This window comes from Oxyura jamaicensis, chromosome 9 (genome assembly GCF_011077185.1).
Source record: "Oxyura jamaicensis isolate SHBP4307 breed ruddy duck chromosome 9, BPBGC_Ojam_1.0, whole genome shotgun sequence".
Classification (NCBI taxonomy): Eukaryota; Metazoa; Chordata; class Aves; order Anseriformes; family Anatidae; genus Oxyura; species Oxyura jamaicensis.
In genome coordinates, this window is record NC_048901.1 from 21,639,575 (window position 1) to 21,664,861 (window position 25,287).

General features: G+C 42.5%; 1 protein-coding gene across 3 annotated transcripts in view; it reads right to left on the reverse strand.

Annotated features, from left to right (window-relative positions):
* Positions 1-25,287, reverse strand: part of LOC118171476 (multiple epidermal growth factor-like domains protein 6) — a 187,508-nt gene that overhangs the window by 54,371 nt on the left and 107,850 nt on the right. For all 3 annotated transcript variants that reach the window (XR_004753230.1, XM_035334625.1, XM_035334626.1), the window contains 2 exons: positions 9,691-9,813; positions 662-784 (listed from right to left, as the gene is read on the reverse strand). Coding sequence is in view for 2 of the 3 variants with exons in the window: in XM_035334625.1 (XP_035190516.1) it covers positions 662-784; positions 9,691-9,813 (246 nt within the window). In the remaining variant the exon portion in view is untranslated. The remainder of the gene's footprint in view (positions 1-661; positions 785-9,690; positions 9,814-25,287) is intronic.

Consider the following 25,287-nt stretch of genomic DNA (forward strand, 5'->3'; position numbering starts at 1 on the left):
AGTGTCGCACCCTGATCCTGGCAAGGCTGTTAAAAATCTGTACACAGTCAAGTCTAGGGATACTTTGCACTCCATTAAGCTGATAAACTACCCTTGCTTCCAAGCACCATGTTAAAAGAGAAAAGCAGGTATTTTGGTCTCTAATTCCCACACATTTCAGGTCAGAAATGCTTTAGATCCTTTTGAAAATCCCAGCCTAAGTACAGGACTTCAGAATTCAACTTTTTAAGCTCCTTTCTTTGGAAATCTTAGACTCTGTGATTTCTTTCTTCACAGTAGTTTCTCTATGAATATGGAAACAGTTCTCCTGCTAAAAAGCCCTTTTGAATTCTAAATAGGTTTTCGGTGACCTGGTTCAGCATTACTTGAACCAGTTTTCCAGGAACTGTATCTGGGGCATTATTTTAAAGGGACACTACAGGAATAACACTACAGCATCCACAAATCCAGTTCCTAGAAACTATGAGTGAAGAGATCACAGAGTAATTGCCATTACTAAAATGGTCCCCCAAGACAATTGGCTGATGCAAATATCACAAGGAGAAATGTTTCAAAACACATACATATGTTTGTCCAACATATTTATTTCCATTCGAAGCTCAGTAAAGCCAGAGCACGGAATAACACCCTTCTTCCCAAGAAACAGTCCGCATTTTCTTACCTAAGCAGGACTTCTTGTCTGCAGAAAGATAATGCCCTGGATGACACTCGCATTTGGCGATTCCTCTCTCATTTTGACAGATTTGTGAGCATCCTCCATTCCCACTTGTGCAGGGGTCTATCACTGAAACCAATTAGAGCACACTGTCAACTTAAAGGTCATTCTTGTGCCTGCAAATGGTCTTACCTGCCATCGTTACAGCTAACAACTAAGATTACAGTAGCCGTAAAAGATGAGACTGAAAAAAATATTTGACAGAAGTCGGTGTGGAGTTAAATCCATTGTTTTCCTGTGTGCTATTTTCTCTGTTGTTGGACAGCATTTTCCATAGAACAGCAGCACTTTAAACAGTGGGCAATTGTGGTTGTGTTATTCCTTGGAAGCAGGACAGGAAAAGTACATTTCATGCTTATTTTGCCATAACTGAGCAGATTTCAAGAGTTGCTCTAAACAATAGCAATTAGCACTCCAGTACGTGTGAACCAATAAACACATGCAGTGGTGGAGTTTGCCACAGAATAATGTGTATTTAGAAGTCTCTAGAGAAAATACATGCTGAAGAGCCCTCAAAAGATTACTTTCAATCTAAAAACATACGGCATTAATGGTGTACATCAAGCTTTTTTACTTTTTTCAACAGCAACATACCATTTCAAGGATAAACAGTTCTAAGTGGCAAATACTCAGAAACACATTTATCGAGTGCCTGCAGAAATCTCCACCTCAATGCCTTCACTGCGGTTTACGTGCTTATTCCTGGAATGCATACCTGGAGGAAGCACGTACCTGCCCAAAGGCTTCCCACACATACAAACTGACCTATAGACAGGATGATTTGGATTAAGAGAGAGAGATTTCATACCAAACTCTGATAATCTGCACAAGGTTGAGGTTTTAGTATAGAGTGCTAGTTACACAAAGACAATGGTGCATAACATTATAGAGGCAAACTTGGAAGATAACTTTGAAAATGTGTCCCCTAGAGTTCAGCTTAGTTTCAAATAAAGCTCTTTAAAAGTCAAAGCTATTTCCTTACAATTAAACTGTAATTCACTTTTAGCTTTTTACTAATTACTGTCTGCTTTGAAACATTTGACCAATATTCCTCACTTGCCTCCAGCCTGACATCTCCTTCATTGGCTATCTCAAGGTCTGTGCAAGGTAATTTCTACATGAGCGCTGGGAGGAAAGTCAACATCAGTTGAAGGTGTTTTCCTCTAGACCTTGCAGCTTGGCTCTTCCTTTGGCTAACCCCATAAATAAATATAGAGAGTTAAGCAGAAGAACGGGCTTGGAGAAAAAGACCTCTATTTTATATAGAGATATTTAATTTTATTTTTTTTCCCCACATCCTCCAATTTTTGCTTTCCCATTCCATGTAGCCAGTGGAAATCTGTGCCACTGTTGGCGACAGAGGACATGGCCCCAGAACGCCTCAAATCCCCTCGTTTCACCTCCTGGCATCTCAAGAACATAACCATTCAAGTCTGCAGGCTGAGTGTCTGACATGATAATATAAAATAATATCACTGTTAAGGATTTAGAACTGAAATTTTCTGTTGGACTTTCAACATGATAGGTTGCAAATAGGTTTCCAAGGGACAGCAGCACTTCATCCTATGTGACACTTTCAAGGCTGACAACTTGGCTCTGCAGTTAAACAGTTTGCTGTCTACAAAGGATTTAGCTTCAAGCAAGAACTCGTTCCCTGGCTGATATGAAATATTGAGTTATTTGCTGATTCTTTTTTTTTTATTATTTGGATAAATTAAATGAAATCACTATCAAACAGCATCTGTTAAACCTACATATTATAAAGGTTTTCAGAGCATCCAAAGCTTTAATTTGAGAATGATTGCAGCACAGAGTAAAACTTGTAATAATCTGTGACATGACAACAAGCAAACAACAAATTACAGAGTACTCAGTAGTAAAATGTAGTAATTTGAATAAAAATAGCAGCCTTGGAAGTCCTTAGACAAGATAAAAGTTTGCAAAGGAAGATTTTCAGGACATAAAACAACCACAGATTGATTTGTTTTACTTGCTTTTGTTTTACTCTGACATATCTGTTCCTTGCTGTCACAGACAGGTTTTAGGAAAAGCTAAAAACAACTCATTAGTGTTCTTTCTCTGACACATTTAGCTCTTATTGTTTGACTTGCTAACATTATTGGGTAACAGACTCCACCCTATGAAACTCCATCCCAAGCTGTTAAACACTTCGGCCAAAAAATCAAGACCAAAAATAAAACAAAAAACCTTTTAAACCATTTCGTTTCCTAGCTGCCTCAGGACATCCAGGAATCTCACCTGAAAAAGCCACGCTGATGCATTGATCTGGGTTGGCAGCAATGCGTTTGATAAAGTGTATGTGCTGCGTGTGCTGCAGACCCTTCCAGAAAGTCACTGCAAGGTTGCAAAGGACACTGTCTAGTTCTCCAGTCCTACCTTATGCCATCTAGAGCAGTGAAAGAAAGAGAACTGGGTCTCATCAAACTAGTTTGCTTGCTCACAGCAACCGTGACTTTACACTGGAGAAAATATAAAGTGGTCAGGATTAAAAATCCTTTCTGTGCTGCCTCGTGGGGTGCCTGGGTGCGGAGTCAGCCCCCGAGCAGCCCATGGGGTGGTTCCCACTGCAGCCCAGCCATGACTGCTGTAGTAAATGTCCTCACGATCCTGCAGGTTCTCCGTCCAAAGTAGCACTACAGCAGCCATCCTTTCTGGTTGGAAACTAAAACCAGCCAGGCTCACCTCCTCTCACCTCTTCTATTTAGAACATCTCTAATTGCCAACCCAAATGTATTCATGGCCACTTTAGGCTCATTTGTTCCTGTAAAAATCTTGTCCATCAGCTTAACTAGTACTTTTCTCTCCTAGGTGTTTACTCGCTAAGGTATTTATGGGATGAAAGCATCCCACTCAGACTTCATTTTGCCAGCCAAACTCCTCTTGCAAGACAGATTCCTTCCTACCACAGCCGCTCTCCTGGGGAGGTCGGGTTATTATATTTCGATTTACACCATGCTAAATGCAGATAACCAGCGTACAAACATGCTCCAAACAGGGCTCCGTTGTTCAGTAATTACTGGTGATGAACCGCTGCCTTCAGTGGGTGCCTGACCCTCATCAGCCCCATGGTGCGAGGGAGCTAACCGCCACAGCCGCCCACCTCTAGCGCCAGCGGAGAAGGCTTGGAGTCGGCCTGGAGAACAGAGCAGGCCCCCAGTGCCCTGTCCCCAACAGCGCTGTCCCTTTCTGCCTCTTTCTGCTAATCCCCGGGGACAAAACACGGCCGGCAGGTGGGAGGCTGTGAGGAAGGGAGCAGGCCAGGGCTAATGGTGGCCGCGCAGGGAAGCCAGGCCTGGAGGCCAAGCACTAGTTGCACACAGCAGGAGCTGGAAGCAAGCTGAACAGCAGGATTTACTCACACTTCATACACAGTGAGTAAAAACCCCCGAGCAGAAGAGGAGCCATATGGAAACGGTTTTGTGACAGGAATTTTAGCGCAATAAATCCACAGATTTGGCCCTATCTTTCGCTGGCATATTCAAGGGTGCAATGTGTGTGCGCTTGTGTTGGCGAGGCGAGGTTTGGTTTAAAAACTGATGAATTTCTTAAAATATAGGAGAAAAAAAAAAAAAAAAAAAAAAAAAACAACCAAAGGTAGCATTTCTGTTCTGCTTGTGAGTACTGCAGAACCTGAAGGGGAGGATGAATGAATCAGATTGCAGTTAGGAGCAACCTAAGCCAAAAGAACAGAATTCACAAATAAAATATGGAGGCCAACTCTGCACACTACTTGATGAGTAATGAGGATTACGACACAACCAAGTTCCTCACCTATCTCATCATGGTCAGCGTGCAATCAGCAGCCAGGGGTCTGCGAGGCCAAAAATGCCTTTGTGACCGTCAACTGATGCAAACTTCACACCTCAGCTACGTGTTGGTTTAACCCCGTTGGTAAGCAATTCCTAAAGCTGCAAGCAGGGGGAAATAGGCATGGGCACGCTGGCCCTGAGCAATGTCGTGGGGGCTTTGTCATGCCCTGCAGTGTGTGCAAGCAGGTGTCACAGGGCTGGCATCCCTCTCCTACAGGCACTGGTCGTGACTGTCACCCAGCCACCGCGTCCTGCCCGCAGCCCCCTGCCAACACAGGGGCTGGTGGCCAGAGGCGAGGAAGCATTGTGGGAACACACGTCAACAACCCAAAAACATGTTTCCCGATTTAAATATACAAACAACTGCAAAAAACACATAGTCCTGTAATTTCTACAGCCTTACGGAACGGCTTTCATCGATGCACCTGTTCCTGTCCCCTGCGTCGTTCTCCCTGGCGGTCACAGTGCTGGTTTGACAGCGTCCCACGTTGGCGAAAGCCAACGACTGCAGCAAGAGGAAGGGAAGATCTGAGAGCTGTGATGCTGACTGAAGTACAGCCACCCTTTGATCTGACAGCAGCAAAGCACTCGAGGATCCACCGAGGTAAGGAGGGAAAAACAGAGCAGCCCCACTGGCACTTGCCCGTTGTTTTTTGTCTGTCCCCAGTATGATTGATTAAAAAAAGAGGAATTGTCTTTCAAGCTGATTTCCTCAGCCTCATGCATAGGAAGTGGTAAAGGATGGGAGTCACAGGCTCTGCAGGACTGCAGCATGGACATACAGAGTAAACAACAAGACATAAGACAATTTTAACTCCTCTCTAAAAATGCTTCTTCTTTTACTCAGGCAAATTAATATTCTTTTTTGTTCAGCATAAATCCCCAGCCTCTGGAGAAACGTTTCTCTTCCTGCCAAAATATGTTAACACACACCCACACCTATTCGCACGCTGAATATAAAAATAAGATCGATCATCTGAACCTGTTATTGTGCTGCACGCATGTACATGAGTGTGTCCATGACTGCATCTATATATATTTTAACAGCAGGGATGTACTATGTTTGCCATGAGGAGCTGGAAAGACTATTTGATCCTCCATGGAAGACATCAGACTCCAGACCAGCTGATGTCAGCAAAAAGCTATGACATTTATATTAGCAATATTAATATTAATTCAGTTATCTGTCATAGACATTAAGGAAATGTTAGCCACAAAAGCTGCTGCAGGAGGCATTTCACCCTGTACTACCATCAGCAGACAATTAGTGGCTACATGGACTATGTGCTAAAAAGAGAAGCAGCTTTTTCCATTGCTATTGACTCTCGATGCCCAGGCAGCAGTGGCCAGGACACCTCCCTGCACGCTGCACCTGGCCTTGTCGTCTGATCTGTGCACGGGACAAGGCTGCCCACCTCCTGCTCGGGCAGCAAGGCAATCAAAAACAGCTCAATTTCCACGAGGGAGGCACCAACATACTCGGAGCTTCCCGCTTGCTCTACGTTTGTTTCCAAAGACCCATTTTTCAGTAAGAATATTCAAATAAGATGGAAAAATTTCAGGACATGAAAAATGCCTTAAGTCGGCTCTAAGCGACAGAAGAGACGCCTCAAATTTTAAAGGTGCCATTTTCTCCCTCCTCTTCTGGACATAAGCCAGTTTGGAAGTGGCAGCAGAGAAGCTCTGCCACCTGCAGTGCCTCATGGCACGGAGGCAAGGGGGCAGTGTGGGGACGGCAGAGGGAGGCCACGCGCAGGGAAGACAAGGACCTGCAGATGGGCTCCATCTCCACGCCTGTGCAATACAGATGCTGATGTCGATAGAGAAAAGAGACTTTCCTGACTCCAGAAAGAAATGGAAAATTCTCAGCAAAGAGTTGTCTCCAGCTCCTGGAGCCACCAGGTTGTGTGGTTACCTCAGCTGTTATCTGGGAAGTTATTGAGCTGTACAGTGGCAAAGGAAGCCCCAGCACGAGCCCTGCTCCCTGTTCAGATCATTGCTCAGCTCCGCGGCAGCGCTGCTGTCCTCTCACACCTGAGTGTCTCTTAGGGTTTCTGTGTAGCAGAAGGAAGCTAAACTTTGGCCTTCGACATACTTATCTCAACCTATTATTACCTATAATAATGCTCAACATTTTTACCAAAAAGAAAAAAAAAAAGTAGAGTGTGAAACCCTAGTTAGACAGTAACCACAGTGCTAGAGCAGGCACTCTCCCCCAAGCCTTTATCTTCCATCACCTTAAATCCAACCTCACGAATGACAAGAACTGTAACCAGATATACTGTACTTTTACTTGTGTGACAAAGCAAAGAGTAGAGATTTGTAGAGATATCTTCTTTGTTGCTTCCTCTATTAAGATCCATAGTGTGTGGAAGTCTCCACAAAGAGCTGTTTCTCAGCAGCTCTTCTACATAAGCCAGACATCAAAGACAACAGCTGGCACCAGAGATGAATTGGGCTCTAAAACCTCTGTTCTGCTCTCACTTCTTGGAGTTCAAACAAGAATAAATTCCACTGAAGACAGTGAATTTACATCAGTCCAAAAACACAGGCTGGTACTACAATAAATATGTTTTCTGTCTGATTTTCTGCTTTCCAGACATCAGTTGGTTAAATTTTAATGAAGTTAAATTCACTACATTAACATAATCAAGGCACTGAAAACAAAGTAGAAGAATTGGGCAGTATTACCCTTGGTTATTTTAATTACCTGGTTGGCAGTGAATGTTCAGGCTGGCACACATATCTAAAAATAAATTCAGTATTGAGCAAAATCTGAGGGACAAAAAGCTAAAGAAGAAAAGGAACATTGAAAAAGACTGGATTGTGGCACGACACAAAGTAACAGAGATCAGCAAAGGATTCAGGAATAAAACATTTTACTTTCACATGCTGTTCATCACCAAAGAAGATAACCCACGTTAGAAACCATTTGCCTTGGAGCACAAGCGGAAGAGTGCTAAGAGGATCATGCCGGCGATGCAGGAATGGACTGCCAGGGACAGTCGGGATCCCAAACACGCTGTGATGATGTGGTAGCAGGACAGGACTTGCTGTAAAGGGTTTGTAACAAAACTTCAGTAATCTTGCGTGCAATCGCATGGAAAAGTAGCTTATCAAAGACCTTATCTTAAGCTTATGGAGACCTATTTGAGTCTTCAGATGTGGGCTGAATATCTTATAAGAAGATAGATCCACTTCCTTATGTATGGGAGACTTCCAAGCCATCTAGGCTGCAAAATCTGCTTCCCTCAAGTCATTTTGGCACTTTTGCTCCCAGAAACATAGGATTGCCAAAAAAGAAAAGAAGACATGGAAAGAATGAACATAACAGAAATCTGGGCTGCATTCATCTCAAAAGCCTGTGTAAAGGGATGTGTGTTTCTTATTTCTGTAGCTGAGATAATAAACTTTCATAACAGCTCATTTCCAGAATGTAGACCCTTTTTATTCTTAGTATGTTTGAGAGATTGTTACATCCTCTAAGGTATTCATGGAACAAATATTATTGCTAATGTAAGCCTTATTTGAAATGCTAGATGTTCTGCTCAGCTGCACTAGGCCAAAGGAGACGTGCACTATTCCTTTTACTTCTTGATCGGATGAGGGCTCAGAAACGCACGTATAAACTCGTGCAGCAGAGCCGGCAAACTCTCCATTCCCACCAGTATCTGGTCAGTGCAAGCAGCTAGTGCCCAAATCCCAACGCTGGGTGCTCCTGGAGAACAGTTTTATAAAAATGCTTCTCCCTGTCCTCATCAATTAGCATCTGTCTTGTGCTCCAATGCACGAGAGTTTATTATATCCATTTATTTTGGTGTCTTGTCTAAATAGCTAAATGGAACTCAATATTCCCTGCTCAGTATTGTGTGTATCCATTATCATGATAGCAGCTCTCTCTGACTTCCTTCTGTCTCTCATCATAGGATTTATTTCTGTTTCTCCTTGATAATTTTCAAGATACTGTGAATAAACCTGAACATTACACAAAGTATTTTTAGTAACTCCTTTTGAATGCTTAAATTCCTGAAATGAAAACTCACTTTCTGATAACGTTCATAGCTGGGAAAACTCAAAACTAAGCTTCTGATTATTTGTGCCACGAGAATACTATACACTACCCACAGAAAGCTAGAAGAATCCCCACAATACCTACTTTTTGTGTTTATCATTCACTTCTCTCATCTTTTTCCCCTTAAGCCACGTTAGTCATTTTTAGTATGAAATTCCCTCTCCACCACTGCTGAAAATGAGACTATTCAGAGAGAGTAACGTAATTCAGACATCACATCTTTGTATTCCGTGTCTTCCTTGGCCATACCTCATCAGAGAAAGATGGATTTCTCTTTTTTTCTTGTAATTCATAGGAAAACACTAGTGTTTCTACATAAGTGTAAACCATTTTGCTTTTGCTTCAAAATCATTTATTTATTTCACACTTGTGTTTCCTTCTCATTCCCTCTCCAACTGACATAGACAAGAAAAGATTCAGACTTCACTGTATTTTTCATTGCAGTTAATTTCCAAAATGCTGAAAGTCTTTGTATGTGGTGAACCCAACAAACCTAAAATGGTAAGTTCCTTAAATTTATAACACCAAAACCATTATTCCCACAGCCTGAGAGCTAGTACATCTCATGTCCTAGCTGCATCAGTAAATTTACTGCTGAGATAATATAAGAAATGACTGATGACATATTTGGCTGATTTTAAGTACAACCAAGGGAATTCATGCAAGAATTGAGACAATGACAGAACTGGGAGTGAATTTATTCTGCAGATGTGGCCTGACCATACTTGACCATTCTTCTCATATTACCTAAAATCAGGCTTAAAAAATGCTTAGAATTGGAAAAACGTTCTCGATTGAAGGGAAGACCTTACATTTTTTAAAGCCTGCTTCAAAGTAAAAAATATTTTCACACAATTGCATCACAGAAACACTGGATGTCGTCACTGCTTTGTTCCCCCAAAAAAAGAGAACAATTTTGGAAGCGTCTGATTTCTTGCAAACCACTTGAACCAGACAAGATAGTGATATCTTCCATGAATTAAGCAAAATTCAGACCATGAAAGTCTACAAACCTCCGTATTTATGCAAAAAAACAGGTTTTTCTCAGTGATGTGCTTGTAACGTTTACTCACGTAAGCACGTGCGCCCGTCGGTGTGCAGTCTGTACCCCACCTGGCACTGGCAGTAGAAGGAGCCGTGGGTGTTAACGCAGCCCTGCTGGCAGCCTCCGTTCACCACTGCACACTCGTCCACATCTACAAAGAGAAGACAAATGACTGAAATTACAAGACAGCCTCAGCAAAGCCATACCCTGGTTCTCCTGGAGTGTACGTAGCTCATACACAATGCAGCCATGACGCTCCAACTACATTTTTTTTTGTTTATTTATTTTGCTGCAGCACTCTAAACAGAGCAAAGAAAATTGAAATTTTATGGTGTTTTTCAAAGTTCCCACGGGCACTTTCTCTGTAGTCTCTACTTCTGAAGCCTTTGTTAATTAGAGTGGTCTGTGACGCCAACGTTCCTTGGGGGCAAGACAAAATTACAAGGAGAGAATGACAGTAAGCTAACACGTCTGAGCTTGCAGGTACCGCTGGTCAAACACTTGGCTTTCACAAAAAATTGCTGTATGAAGATTTCCTTTTGCATCAGGCCTTTAATCTCATTAGAAGGGCTGCTTGGGGGTACAGGGACATACAATTGACATGGGAAAAAGATATACAAGAGCAGAGCTGATGCTCTCAATCAACGGGAGCTTTGGCACTACAAATGAAAAGAAGGATGATTTTGTGCTACAATTTTTGTGGCTCCAGTCCCTTGGACTTTTTTGTGTTTCCCTGAACCTTCCGTATCTTCTTCTCAGGTGATCTCCCTGGCAGGGAAGCGATTTCCTGACCGTACGTACTCAGCATCAGCAGGCATCGCTCTGTATTTCACAGTTTAGGGGATTACATTCAGTCAAATGAGGAGAGAAACTACCATTAAACCAGCTTGAGACTGTACTGCAACATTTCCCCTGAAAACGGAGACAAGGATGGACAAAAAGGACCTAGAAAAGTTTCAGTAAATACTTGAAGGTTGAGAACCAATCCACAAAACTGAATTTTCAAAAGTACCACATAAGCAGTTTCTGCATCTTTTCTGCAACTCCAGACTACTGTAAATAGCATTTGATTGGCATGTTGGTACCATTACCTTAAAAACTGACACAGAAATCATTGAAAGTAAGGGCCAGTTAGTTCACTCCCTGACAAAATTTCACCTGGTAGATACTTGTCTTGGATCTGTCTGTCCTTTCCTCTGCAACCCCCAGGGATGGCAGGTCCACATCCCTCCATCTCACCCAGGGGCGATGCTGGCATGAAATTATGCTGACCACCGAACACGTCCTCCTGTTACTAAACCCTTCTGCAATACGCATCTAGAAGGGACTCTCCATTATTACCTATATATATATATATATATTTAAAGACTGACACGGACTGAACTGCCCTTTGGATCACATTCTGAAACCATCCTAAAGGATTTACCCACCCAAAAAATGCCCAGGCAGGTGTGCATGAGGAGACTGGGATGGAAAGAGAGAAAAGAGTGGCTCCAAGGAGAGGCAGCCCATAATTGCTGCTGCAGGGAAGGGGCTGGCCACAGAGCCAGGAATGCGGAGCGGACAGGAGCACGGAAACAAGAGCACAAAGAAGGTTTTTTCCCCCTGGTGCTGCACTCGAGGAGCAAGGGGTCTGGCTTTCATATTTTTGCTGTTGATATTTCTGCTTTGCATTTAGCTTTTATGGTTTACATTTTTATGCTTTTATGTTTATTCCATTTTAGAAAATCTAATCAAAATTAAATGAAAAAGGAAGTTTTAAAGATGACTTGGAAACGCACGACATCCTGGTCCTCAGGAAATGTATTTATAAAGTTAAATTTTAATATTTCACATGTGAATTTCACTCACCTAAAGTGAAGTGCTAGTGTCGACTAGCGTTTAAATTCAGACCATTTGCTAACATGTGCCACTTTTTAATCCTTGTGCTATATCTGTTCTTTCATTAGACTGTATACTATGTACATTTCCTACTGCCTGGAGACATCTGGAAGACTTTTTTTTAAAACAGAAGTTTCATTTTTTTTTAATGTAAACAGTAAACAGAAAATGTTATTAATCTTGTTGAATACTATGCTGTTAAGAAACACTCTGCTGAAAAATTCCAGGATGAAATCAAAACCAGGAAACTATTTGTCTTGAGTAGCAAAGAAATAAAATAAGCAAAAAGGCTCAGAAAAGTATACCAAGGAAGCAGCTGAGCCATATAGTACAACACATTCTAGTATTTATACTTCCATAAACTTAATTATTTTGAGCTTCAATATATTAATTTTATAAGCTACAGTCAGGCACAGAATTTCTCTCTGTACCAAATACAGCTTTAGTTTAGGATATCAGCACTTACAAAGGAAAAAATAGCCAAGATAATAAAAAAAATGAGCAATTAGAGTAGGTGTTATTTGTCAAAACTGGGTCTATTCAGGCATTCTGGTATCTGGATTTCCAGGAGAGCCCCTGGGAGCTCAGCACTGGCTGCAGCCCCCATCAGCCCACATGTCCCTTGACCTGCCGTGTCCCAAACCACTCATGTCCCCACATCACCAGATCCCCCATGTCCCCCTCGTTGGCTTTGCCTGTGTGACAGCCCACCCTTCTGAGAGGTGCCCCCAGCCTGCCTGGGGCCCCAGAGGGCTCCGTACTTCAGCACTGGCCCTGGTGGGCCCAGCTTTAGGTACCCACCACCAGGAGGACAGAAGCAAAGCCAAACAATAAAAAAAATCATCTCAATCCGAATACCTGATGGACAACAAACATGGCTCGCCTCCTAAAACACCCTTCCAGGCCCAGCAAGGCACTCAGAAGGCTGTACAATTAAATGAAGAACAAAGGGCCCTATAACAGACTTGTATGCACGGCCTAACCCCACTCCACGACTCCCTGTAGCCAAGGGAGGAAATCACCAGGCGAGATGGAGGAGCACGCCAGGCCCGAGCGGTGAGGCCGATGGCAGGCGAGGCCTTCAGCCCGAGGCTTCCTCTGCGAGATCAATATCGTCAGGACTAAACGTCGAAAGGTGCTGTCACGTACTGAAGATATAATCAAGAAAAATGCAACGTGCAGTCGCCTTCAGTGCCTCCTACATCTCCGGGACAGGAAACAACGCTGCCCACAGTTACAGAAGAAAAATGCCGTAATTATTTTGTCTGGAGAGAAGGCCGAGAAGCAGACGCTAACCTAAATGCTGAGCTGCACTTGAGAGTTTTACAAGTGTAACCTATTTGCACTCTTACAGTAAAATAGCTACACCTGTCAAGGGCAAACACACCAGGAAAGCAACAGCTTACACTGCCAGAGGTACCTAAGTGGCCATTTCTTTTTCTGTGTGGAAATAACTTTAGAAATGTAAAATTATAAAGTCTGTCCCCATGGGATTACAGGAGATTGCATCTGTTTAACTACATACTATAATTAAATTTGGATTAATTCATGCCACAGATCAAACTAAAATAGCTATGTGCTCAGCTTTCTACAGTTATATTCAGGATGCTTATCTGAATAACTGGAATTTTGAGCCATTTGGGGCTTTCTTATTGCCAGTTGCCCTGTGCCAAAAGCAGCTGTGCATCCCCAAAACAGAGGGAGCACCATAAAGGCGAGAAGAGAAATGAGAAATTTGTGCTCCCCAAAGCTATCTTGAGAAGGGGATTATGCTGCTGGGTGAACAAAGCAGTCAGTAGGTGAATATCCTCCAGATCACCTGTGAATTTCAGCAGAGATATAGCTGCATTTTGGTGAGATTCACCAGTCTCTGCCCTCCGTGCTGTACACACGGCATGTGTCCTGCTTCCAGCCCACCACTGCCTGCCCGAGGATTATGTCCCGATTTACCCACTGGTCATCAGGAACAGTCTCATGGCCAAGCCAAAAGTCAATCCTACTTGTCGCCAGGATGCAAACTGCCTTAGCCACCAGGATCTGCAGCTTCTTTTAGCTCTTCAGGCCCCTGATGGCGTGCTGCCTGCTTGTGCACCCCAAACGCGGAGAAGAGGCTGTAGCATGCAAACCCCGGGGCTGCTGCCAGCACCGTGCCCCTTCCAGGGCAGGCTGTACCGATGGTGTTACGGATTTTAAGTCCTCTGTACCCCTGAGTGGGGGTTCTGCTGATCATGAAGTTTGCCCCCAGCCGATTTGATGGGCTGCTTTGGCAACAGGTTGATTTCCCTGCCAAATACCTGTTTAAACACAGAGCTGTGAGATTGCTTGTTTGGAATTCAAGGTCATCACGTCGGTGGCTCTTGTAGGCAGCTTAAGGGATTTTTTTTCATACTGTTACTTAAAATGCTTAGGAACAGCTATGATCAATCAGTTCCTTAAAAGTAAACAGAGAGCAGCGCTAGACACAGATAATTAGTGGACCTGCAATTATGCTTTCATAAAGGAAAAAAAAAAGCAGGCTGTTGCCAGATCAATTCCCCGCTAACAGCAGCTTAGGTTTTTAAGCCACTAAGAAATATAAACAGGCAAAGCTAAAGAAAGCCCCCAAAGAAGGAGAAAACCCATGCTTACAGCAGTAGGGCTGAGCATTTGCAGGAGCCTCTGCAGCACATGTGGGTCGGGAGCAGGGGCAGCCACAGCTCCCACGTCCCTGAACAAGGGGAGCTGGTGGTCCCAAGGCACTCACACTTGTACCAGGTACCTCCTTAAACCCACACATAACAAATATCTGCACGGTCATGAGCCTCCAGAGGGAAATATATGCCCAATATAATAACCACTGGACAAGCACTTCATGCAATCCAAAATCCTTTTTGCTTTTAAACCCCTCCCCCCCCCCCCCCCCCCTTTTTTTTTTCCCCCTCTCAAGTGACTGCAGTCTCCGCAGTCTCTATTCCCACAATGAATGCATCATCCTCTCTCCACAGGTCCGCAGTGATACATCCCTGACCCTTTCTCTTCTGTACTTATATGCAAATGTTTGAGCTCTGGTGCAGGACAGCTGCCACTTCAGATCTCAAAGCCTGCAGCAATACTGAAAGAAAGGCCTGCTTTTCTTCCTAATTCAGTTACTTTTTAGGGCAAGACATTCCTCATAAGGTCATTTTTTGTAACTGGAGCTCGAACGTGAGCCCACGTCAGACATGCCGACAGCCCCAGAGCAAACGTGAAGGGCTCATGCACTTCAGGAGAGAAGGTGACTCCTCAAGGGGACATCTTATGGGGCAGAATAAACTTTCTATTTTGCATTGGCACTGTTATCTCCCTTAGGCTCACTGCCACAGGAGTTAAGTGCTAAAGAAGGATCTGAAGGGCTGTAAATTACCGAAGGAAAGCTGCTCCCTACCAGGCCCAACCCAGCTGTAAAGAACAACACAAAGAGAGGCAGCGACCAAATGAAGTTAAGCTGTGAGCATCACGCACCCCACAGGTACTAGAGACTTGCTGGAGTGCCAAGAGTCACATCAAGCTGAGGGATGCTGAGCAGCATGGTCTTGCTGAAGACAGGAGCAACAGCCCCTTACTTGAAAATGCGTAATTTGGCCTCACTAAGGCCAGGTATCCCGTGTACACAAGTAGTCGGGGCTTACTTTCACCCAGTTACAATCAGCTGGGCACACGCTCACACTTCAGGTCCCAAACCTCCACGGTACCCCCTGGGGACCTGGCCCGACAGGATTTCACAGAAGCACAACAACACCCTTGTTACCAGATGCCTAAGAAATACTGCGTGGAGTTGGAACGGATGACACACGCACATCATTTTCCATTCACCACAATCCACCCAGCTTACTGCAGAAAGGATGCAACCAACGGTGAGAGGAAAACACAAACCCCTACTTCCATTTATTTAAAGGACAGTTTACACCGATGGTCTTAAATTTATAAATTTGGGTTATAATTAAAAATAATTATAGTAATTATTTATAAAAAATAGTGACCAGAGGGAGGAAGCATGGTCTACTCTTTGCAGCAGCATCTTACAATTTAGTAAAGTCTGGGTTTGGTCTCTTCTGTGCCCAGGGAGCTCTGTGGGTCCACACGTGCTAGGATTAAACAGTCAGTGACAGGAAGGGTGGGAAGGAAAGACTGGATCTTATGTAAAGAACCACAAGGAGAAACATTAAGGAGCTGTATGTAAAATTATTACAAGTGGATAAACTGTTCATCTCAGTATTTTTCTGGATTAGGTTAACAAAAATTCAGCTTTCCACCCGTTTGTGCTGAATAACTCACCCAATCTCTTCAGCTTGCTAAAGTGCAGCTCATTTAGTTCATCCGACATGAAAACTCCCTTATTGTTTGGTATCTAAAATGATATTTAAAATCAGCAAAGATGGGTGACAGTGCTTTCCCTTCTGTTATTTGTGATTAGTCTGGTGTATCGTTTCCAAAGGATGTTTAAACCTCATGCACGGTACAAAGTGAAAATATCATATGGTTGTTCCGTGGTGGATTTTACACATTAATTTTGTGTGTTTTGAAGTTAACTAATTTGTATACTTAAGGGAGAGGAGGGGAACAGGCTCGGTACCCAGTCATGTATAAGCTGATCACAAAAGTCAGAAGTTTCTGTAAGAGTGAAACATAACGTAAGAACCACCATTGCCATAAGCAGATCCACTTATGACAGACTCAGCTCCCAGCTTCCTTTAAATCACACAGTCTCCCCAAGTCTTGAGTTTGAAAATGCCTATAATTTGACAACCAGTGTGAATCCATTCACAAGTCTACTTACTATTAGGCGTGACTTCATTTGCTCTTCAAGCAGAAGTTTTTTAGATGACCTCTCCTGGCTGACTAACATTAAAGTTGTTTTCAAGGTTTGAAAGTTTGATTCCAGGAGTTTTAAACCTCCCGTTGCTAGAAAAATACTTGTCCAATTTTTCCACTATGGAAGTTGTTTGACATTAACATTGACTCTAGAAATAAAATACGAGTTTTAAGTCTGGTCAAAACCAAAGCTTAAAATTCAAGAATAAAATGCAGAATTTCTGCTAATTTTAATTGAAGACGTTCTTCTGTTTCACCGAACCAGCCTGAGCTGCAAAGAGGGAAGAGAGAGATTTCTTATAGCTGCAAGATTTTAAATTACCACATCTTCCATGAACTCTAGGGCTCTTTTTTATACTTCACAAAAAATACCATAAATATGTTACAAGCTGTTTTGAGTGGTCCACTAGAACCTGATGTTAAAACACCTTGGTGAAATAGCTTTCGGCATAGATAAATGTGCTCCTGCAGAGCTTGCTGGGTCATTTTAAACTGTTCCTGCTCCTGGGCTTTTATTTTTGCTCCTCACCTATTTGTTTCTGCCCTTTGCTGGCCCCTCCAATGGATTATATGAGCATCCATTGTCAGCTTCAGTTCAAAGTCAGTCAGGTTAGCTCAAATCACTGCTACAGCTTACTTAAATTTCAGTAAGTCACAGGTGTCTGAGGCAAGCTCGCTACAACAAAATTAATTAATGGAATAGCTTGAGCAAATCGTACTGAAAGAAGCATGTCAAGTCTGATAAGAGATTGGTTAAAAGGCATGGTTAAGAGATTCCTTACCCAATTTAGTCCCTGAGAACCAATTGCACGTTGAAAGAGGGCCCTTGTTAGTGCGGTGAGTTCTGCACAATGTTTCTTCTTTGCTTGGGATTAAGCACAAAGCAGCTTTAACCTGCACTATTTTGGCAGGGTTATCCAATTAGCCATGCACAGAAACAGGCTTTCCAAGTTATCTAATTATTTACCTTCCCCTGAAAATCAATAGCGTTTTTTTTTTTTTAAAAAATGCTCTTTGTAAAGGTTTGACTGACTTTCAGTCCATCACTTTCCTTCAGACCTCCCTGGTGATTTGGTCACACCGTAGAGGAGAATTTGCTGCCCTGCAGTTGGTACCTTGCCCTATATTTCAGGTATTTTTCCAGGTAGCTTCAATGACTTCAAGCTGTGACTAGGTCAGCTTTCCTCTCTCACAGCCCTGGTTTATCCGTCTTTATACCAAGCACACCAAAGGACACCGGGAAATGCTTAACTGCAGTCATCTATGGGACTCTGCCTGTGTTAGGTATTAAATATTTATGTCCAGGTTGGAAGGGAGATGCATTTCCTGATGACTGTTTTCAAGGAGGGAAGAGGAAAGAGGCATCTCAGATGTTTGGCTTTCCTACGGAGCAGCTGGGGAGGCAGGGAGCTGCTTCTGGGGAGAAGAGATCAGAGCTGGAAGCACTGAATGGGGCAGTCTACATGGGTTAAAGACCTGGATTCAATCTCCTGATCTGTCACTGGCCTTACTGGGCAATAAATACAGGAATAAATTGCTCTGAGGTGTCATGCAACCCCATCAGTGGGAGCCAGAGTTGACCTGAAAGAATGACATTTGATTTGTGAAAGATCCTGGTAATTTGAATTCATTCTGGGGACAGGTGGGATGTTTTTTTACTTGTTTGCTAGTTATGTGTTTGGTTTTTGATATTGTTTGTTTGTTTTGATATGGTTTTGTATGACTTCTGTAAAGACGGGCACAACACAACCACCGAAAGTGGTACTTGTTCCTGAGGAGTGCCAGGGTCCCACCACCACTGACCATTTCTCAGATATCGCTCGAGAGCAGACCTCCTGGGAAAAGTGCTGTGAAAAGACGAAAATGGCCAATACCTGTACTGCTGCTTCCTGCTTGATTTCAACGCCTGACATGCCAGTCTTTGCCGAGATATTTAACAGTGGTTTAGCTCAATAAACACGCAAGAGCCCTTCATCCACAACTCTATATGCAAACCATATGTTGCAGCTGAAAACTTTGAAGATTATAATTAGAACTGTCCATTCAGTTTAAACAAGGTCAAGAATGAAAACTATTTCAAATTCAATAAACAGGCCATTTGAAAGTGTAGATGCTGTGGCGGACAAGCTTAACAATTTAATTGACAGGTAAAGCTTCATTTCTAATCCTCATTTTGATATCGTCTGTAGCCTCAGGAGTCAAAACACATCACTGCTCAGTCCTCAAAATATGCAGAGAAAATGAAAATGTCAGTTGAATGAAAAAAAAGGAGAAGCATCTGTTTGATAGCTGTGTAAGCCTGTGATATGTAAACTGCTTTGGAGTCAAGCAGCCCTAATTAGACTTTCAAGGCATTCTTCATTAAATATACACACAGAGACATATATATGTGAATTTTAAGCAATTATTGGGGCCAGATAATTTGCAAGAAGATCAGGGTATAGAATTAAAGTAAAGAAGAGGATAATTTTCATGGACAGACCTCAGATAACACTGTGATGCTTGCACATAGCAGGGAAGAAATAGTTTTCATCATCTTTTCACGGTACAGATCTGTACATTTTCCTTCACTCTCCTTTTTTTTAAACGAAAAAAGAACGATCCATTTCTGCATTTCAGAGCAGCACAAGCATCACAAAGAAGTACAGCCAAGAAGGAAGACAGATAGGGTTACCAGCCTCCACACTGGGTTACACTAATAGATATTTTGGCAACCGTACGCACTTGACGACTCCAATCCACATCAATATGAAACCCACATGGAAGGATACGGGCTCGCAGTGAAAAACTGCTGCCAGGAAAAGTGAATGACCACAAGGAGAAACAAAGGAGTTCAATCTGAAAAACAACAATCCGGACAAACGCATAACTTATGATCTTAAACAATATTTACATGCTGAAGAAAAGAGCCTCGTTAATCTTACTCGGCGCTTCCTGTAGGAAAGAAGTGAATGCACCGGCTGCAAGCAGGGAATTTGGAAGAGGACATTTTGCCTGTGCAGCGCATCAGTGTGGGCTGAAAGACAGTAATTAAACATTTCTGTAATTTCTGCTTAGGAAAGAGGCTTTGAGATCACTAGCATCAGCAGGTACACTGCAACGTACTGCAGGATTTTCTGATGTGGGGCATAAGAGCAGAAGGGAAATTTGTTATGGGACTCTATCAATTTTTAAAGGCAATTCCTCAGCACAATTCAGTTAGGCCATGCTGGGAGGCAGGAGGGTGGCAAAGGAGGAGAGGATGTCTGTGAGGAGATGCACTTAATAAGCGACAGCGTGATACAGCCCAACTCCTTGCACAGATTCAAATCTGAGATGTGGTGCGGAGGTTTATATGTTGGGCCATCAGCATCTTCCCTCAGCAGGATATGACAGTTTGAAAAAACAGTTATGGAATAAAAAGAGAGAGAAATGACTGATACGATGAGAATATTTTTTGTTGTTGTTAGCAATATTAATGCCCACTTGCCGAGCTCACCGAGTGTCTTTACTATAGTAGGACACAGAGGAATGTCTCTTCCACATGCACAGGAGGTAAAATATGTAAAAAAAAAAAAAGGGGGGGGGGGGAGAAGATAATCATGCAAACAGCATCATAATTTGATGTTTCCTGCTTGCAGTACATACACCCTGCTTGTCTGAAACATGAATGGAACTGGTGACAAACGTCCTACTAGGGCAGGGAAAAAGCTTTATGCCATCACATGGACAGCCCCTTCCTGCTGACTGACTGGAACATCAGGCAATCCTGGTAATAACTGGTTGGGTGGAGTGATTGCTGATAGATCTGTATTTTTTCAACACGTGAAACACTTGTAATGCTGCCGCTGCTCTCGGAAGACAGGGCTGGTCTTGCATTATAAATCTGAGCTACTTTGGAGTATGGGATGGGGAAAATGGGGAGGGAAATAACAGACCACCGAGGTGACCATAACTCACTGCCTAGATGAGGCCACAGTACCTTCCACTCCATTACTGAAAATTCAGCTCACTGAAATTGCTCCATAGTCATTAGTTTGTATGATGCCTCCTCAAGATGCTCCACAAGCGTCGATTCCCCACTGGAGCTATCGTAACTCCAGACCGATCTTCTGCAACATAAATTGTCAGCAAGCAAAAGACAGTAGGTTACATAGATTTTTTGCTCTGCTTCCACATAAAATATATCGGTTGTGACTCTGCAGAGATTCACCAACGAGAAGAGGCATTAACACATCCCAAACTTGCCCATGCCAGGCTTCCATAGCTGGATCCTAACGAATGATGTCATCAGGCACAGAAGATTTTTTTTTTCCTGAGATTAAAAAGACATTAAATGAATCACTGGATTGCTCCATTTTTTATTAGCCGTTTTTGATCTCCTTCATTGGCATTGAATCCCTTTCGGGATAGTGTCTGTTAACAAGGTATTCAGGTGGGTCTTCCAAAGATCCAGTGCGCGCTAACAGCAGGTATATTTCAAGTTGGTCTTCTAATAAATCAGTTAAACCCAGTTAAAACCCTCAGGTACTCGTGTAATTGAAGTTTGAGTAATCCAATATGATGGTGATCAAACTACTCATCTTTTAATAAGGAACTGTAGCCTCCCCAGCAGTTGCTACCTTGCTGGCAATCACGCCTGGATCGCTTCCTTCGGGCCAGCACTTTGAACAGAGAGGCTGACGGATTTCTGTTTGTCTTAGGTTTTATCACAAATTGCTTTAAAGTTGTTTTTTTTTTTTTTTTTTTTTTTTTCAGAATATATCAGTTGGCTCATAAAATCCGTGGGCATTTCAATAAAAAACAGGATTTCTATTAGCTGTCCCCATTAAAGACGGCATTAAATGCTTCTAAAGAGGAAGATAAACAGCACTCGGAGCTGTACCTCTTCCTACCTGGGGGCCTGCCCTCCCTCGGTGTTTGCATAGCCTATAGGCAAAGCTATAGAGAACGCAATAGTTACCCTGCACAATGCTCTCCACTGAAAGGCAAATGCGCACATTTTTCCTTTTATAATTCCCATTTAAAGAATGAATTGAAGGTTTCTAAGCCTTGCCTCTCTACACAAGAGTAATTCAGTAGCAATTTACATTTTCGATGTGCTCAAAATGAACACCAAGATGACTCATGTGCTGTTTATAAGATGCTTATATTTGCTGGTAAATACCTTGCTACAAACAAGCTATAATTTAAGTATTCAAAAGCCTTGGTTCAGCATAAAATTACTAACTGTAATTTTGGAGACCATGACCAGAGCTTCAATTTCAGGCTTGCAAAGCTCTTCCTACACAATGATTCTTGAAATTATGAGTGTATTTTCTTCTCTGACAATGGCAATCATTGTATCTCTGTAATTGCAGAAAAGATTACCTAGCTTTTAATTCACGTTAGTCAGCTGCAACAATACCGTGCTTCTTTCCTTTCCTTTAAAATAAACTAATTATTGTCAATCAGCCCAGTGGAATGTTAACATTCTCCATAACCTGCCTTTCAGAGGTAGTCATAAATGTTAAAACTAGCTAATACAAACTAATCAGAGCCCTAGCAATGTCTCAAAACATATCTGTACCGCAGTCTATCATTTTTGTCATATTATTTCAAAGTATTATATGTTGTCTGGACAGTAATCGTCCTTTCATATAGATATATATTACTTTTCATCTAAATATTCAAAGCTCTTTACCTGCATTAATTAAACCACATTAAATTCCTGACTGGCGTGGTAAATACCACAGCATTTCCAAACCCTAAATATTTCTGTTGTCGAATGGTGGTCAATAAAGCTTCGTGCACCAGTTTGCACAAAGAAGTTTTCACACTGGTGCGTGTGATCACCCCCAGCTCCCTGCACAAATTCACAACTGCAAAAATCGGAGTCGCAGGCAGGGGAAGCACGAGGGGGACGGATGTCGTTCACCCAGCACCTCACGCACCCGCTCCCTCCCAAAGATAAGAGCAAGTTGCGGTTCCCCTTGGTATTTCCTTCCAGCTGGCAGAGCCCACGTGAGGCTTCTCGGAGTGGGAGCTGGAAGCCCTGGGGCCACAGCCCCGAATCAGCTTCGAGCAGCCGTGCCGGGGGCTTTCAAGTGCCAGATGGACCTAGGCAGCAGAGGCTGTCGAGTTGGGACTCTGCCTTCGATGTTACCTGGGAGGCCTGGGACTTCTAGAAACAATTGTTCCCTTTCAGCCCGTGTCAGATCAGTGATCAATTATTCATCTGATAGCTGACATGCAGAACGGGGTGCCAGTTTGCCGCGGTTTATGAATAATCCCAGGCTTTTTGAAAAACGTGCTGCTGTGGAGCGCAGCAGCAGATGTGCTGCAGGAAACATACTGCGTATCGATACGCGATACATACGTGTATATGTGTAGGTACGTGCAACTACACCAAGCTCAGTGAAATCCTTACATAATTTGAAAATTAAACTCTAGTTATGCAAAAGGCTTATTAAAATTCTACAATTAAATTAAACGTTCAATGAGGAAAATATGGAAAGCAAGAAAACCTCCAAGGAAAAAAGTGGGATCTTGAAATAATCACCACTTTTCTTGAAATAGAAGGGGTTCCCATCTCCCCCAGATGTCAAAGCTGTACATGCAGGAATAGTGTTTCTTCACTCCTGCTGTTGTTTGGAGACTCTGGTTAGGATCCTTGCTCTTGACTCTGTACCCAACTGGTTCGCTTAAAGGTGACTGAATCCCAACTTCTGCTTAAAAAGTGGCTGAAACATGACTGTGCTCGTCCTCGGTGCCAATCGATAAGCTGCTGTGTTCAGGCGGAATGAGCTCGCTCTTCGGGGGCTGCATTCGTTTTGGAGGAAGCTGTCATAACTGTTAGTTCATCTACCCTGAGGGATGCCGTATGTGAGAAGTTATGTGACTTCCCTCACAGGCCTCTTTGTTCCGTGAATAAGAGAAGGGAAGGGAGCCTTCTGCAATAGCCAAGCAGGAATCAGGAAAAATCTGAATTCATGCTATTCAAATGCAAAAATAAAAAAAATTACTGTTATCAGAACATCAGATACTCTTCTGGGCTAACACGACCACGTTACTGCTCCAAAACCAGGTTGGAAATGTCTGCTGTTACCTGCCCCACCTGGCCGAGCAGTGTGTTTATCCCCCATTCGTTCCTGGTTGAAGAGAAGCAGGGCAGAGCTGAAAGGACTGCGATTTTGCTGAGTTTAGTATATGATACATTTTAATAAGATGGAAAGTGCTCGCGTGTCCCTGGTGTGTAATTGAGTGGATTAGGTTTGGAAGGGCGCACAAAATGAGAGGGGAGCGACCAAACCAACATGCAGCGTTCGTTGTGTGCCGGCAGCCGCTGTGAGCCCTCAATTAGCAATCCAAAATTCAGCTCAGGTTCCTGCCGGCCGTGGGCTTGCCATTAATCAGGATTCAGGTAATTCATTTTACAAGTCCAATAACCTACAATTAATGCTACTTTTGCTATGAATCTGTAGTAATTTTTACTACTTATTTGGAGTACATTTTTTGCTGTAGTACTGTCACAAAGAGACAAATGCAGAAAGATGATGCTATTTGCCTAGGAGAGTGCAACAGCTACCAGCATCTATCGATCCCAGCTGGCTCTTAATGCAGCACGGGGGTGCGCAAGAAAGGACAGACAAATGACCTCCAGCATCCATTCCTCCCGAAGAACCAAGGAAGACAAATACTTAAAAAAAGAAAATAAAAGCATGAATCTCAAAAATAATTACTTAAGCGTAAAAATAACATTAAACTCCCAATCAAGGTTGCAAATACGAATGTCTTACGGTAGTTGCTACCCAGATCTTCTTAGCAGCCCTGTACAAACACAAAGAACAAATAGCCTAAAAAACACAGAAGTCTGACTGCATAATGCTACACAGGGTTTAAAAGGCACAGTTAATCCTTAATTATAGTTAATATCCTTCCCTTCATAAGAGAAAAAAGGGAAACCTCGATTTTTATCAGTTGGGATCTGAAATCAGAAGCCATAATTATGCTTTATATTTGTGACTAAAGATATATTTGTGACTAAAGATCTGACAGTTAGGAGCAACCATAACTAAACAATACTGAAATATAAAAATAGCTATTGCTACTTGTTGAATTTACTTCAGAAGATCAGACAGCTACCAGCATTCTGGGTGCACAAACCGATGGAGAAGAGAATATTTATGCCTTGGCTTCTGACAGAGTGCCTCAAAGCCGGTTCACACTTTGAAACTTATATGCTTTGAGTTTTCTCACTCAGCCCTAAGAACCCATGTCGGAGTCCCAAGGTACCACTAAGCACTTCAACACGGGGCTGGGAATAACAGAGATTAGGTTTTGTGCTCTTTTCTGAACTTTTTCTTTTGTCTATTCTTTTTATCTTTCCTTTCAAATTACTGTAAAAATCTAATAAATTAAAATTTCTTTGTTATCAAGATTGTTAACCCAGGGTCTGTTAAGGTTACAAGATGGAGCTGTCTGTGTCCCAAATTCTTCTCTGGGGTGGACGTAACATGGGCATGGTATTTCAGTTACAGATAATTAGGTAACTGTGATACAATTACTACAATTTAGCCTTACTTCCATATCTCAGGACGAAGTTTTAAAATAGAGAAAGATAGAGATTGTCAAGTGGGTTTACCCCAATGAGGAGCGCCTTCACTGGATTACTCTAAAAAGTTCAAGCTGAGTGGTACTTGCTGCATGTATAATCAGGACTGGTCTGCATTTCTTCTTGTAAAATATCATTTATTTTCCATATTCTCCTTCAATTGAACTGTTGCTGAAAGTAATTAAATCTGTGCCATGGCATGTCATACTGTTATGAATCAATGACATTTCTAAATTTTGAATACTAAAAAAGTATCCTGAATCAGCCCAATTGACTAATTTCTCTCGTCGAAAGAAAAGAAAGAAAGAAAGAAAGAAAGAAAGAAAGAAAGAAAGAAAGAAA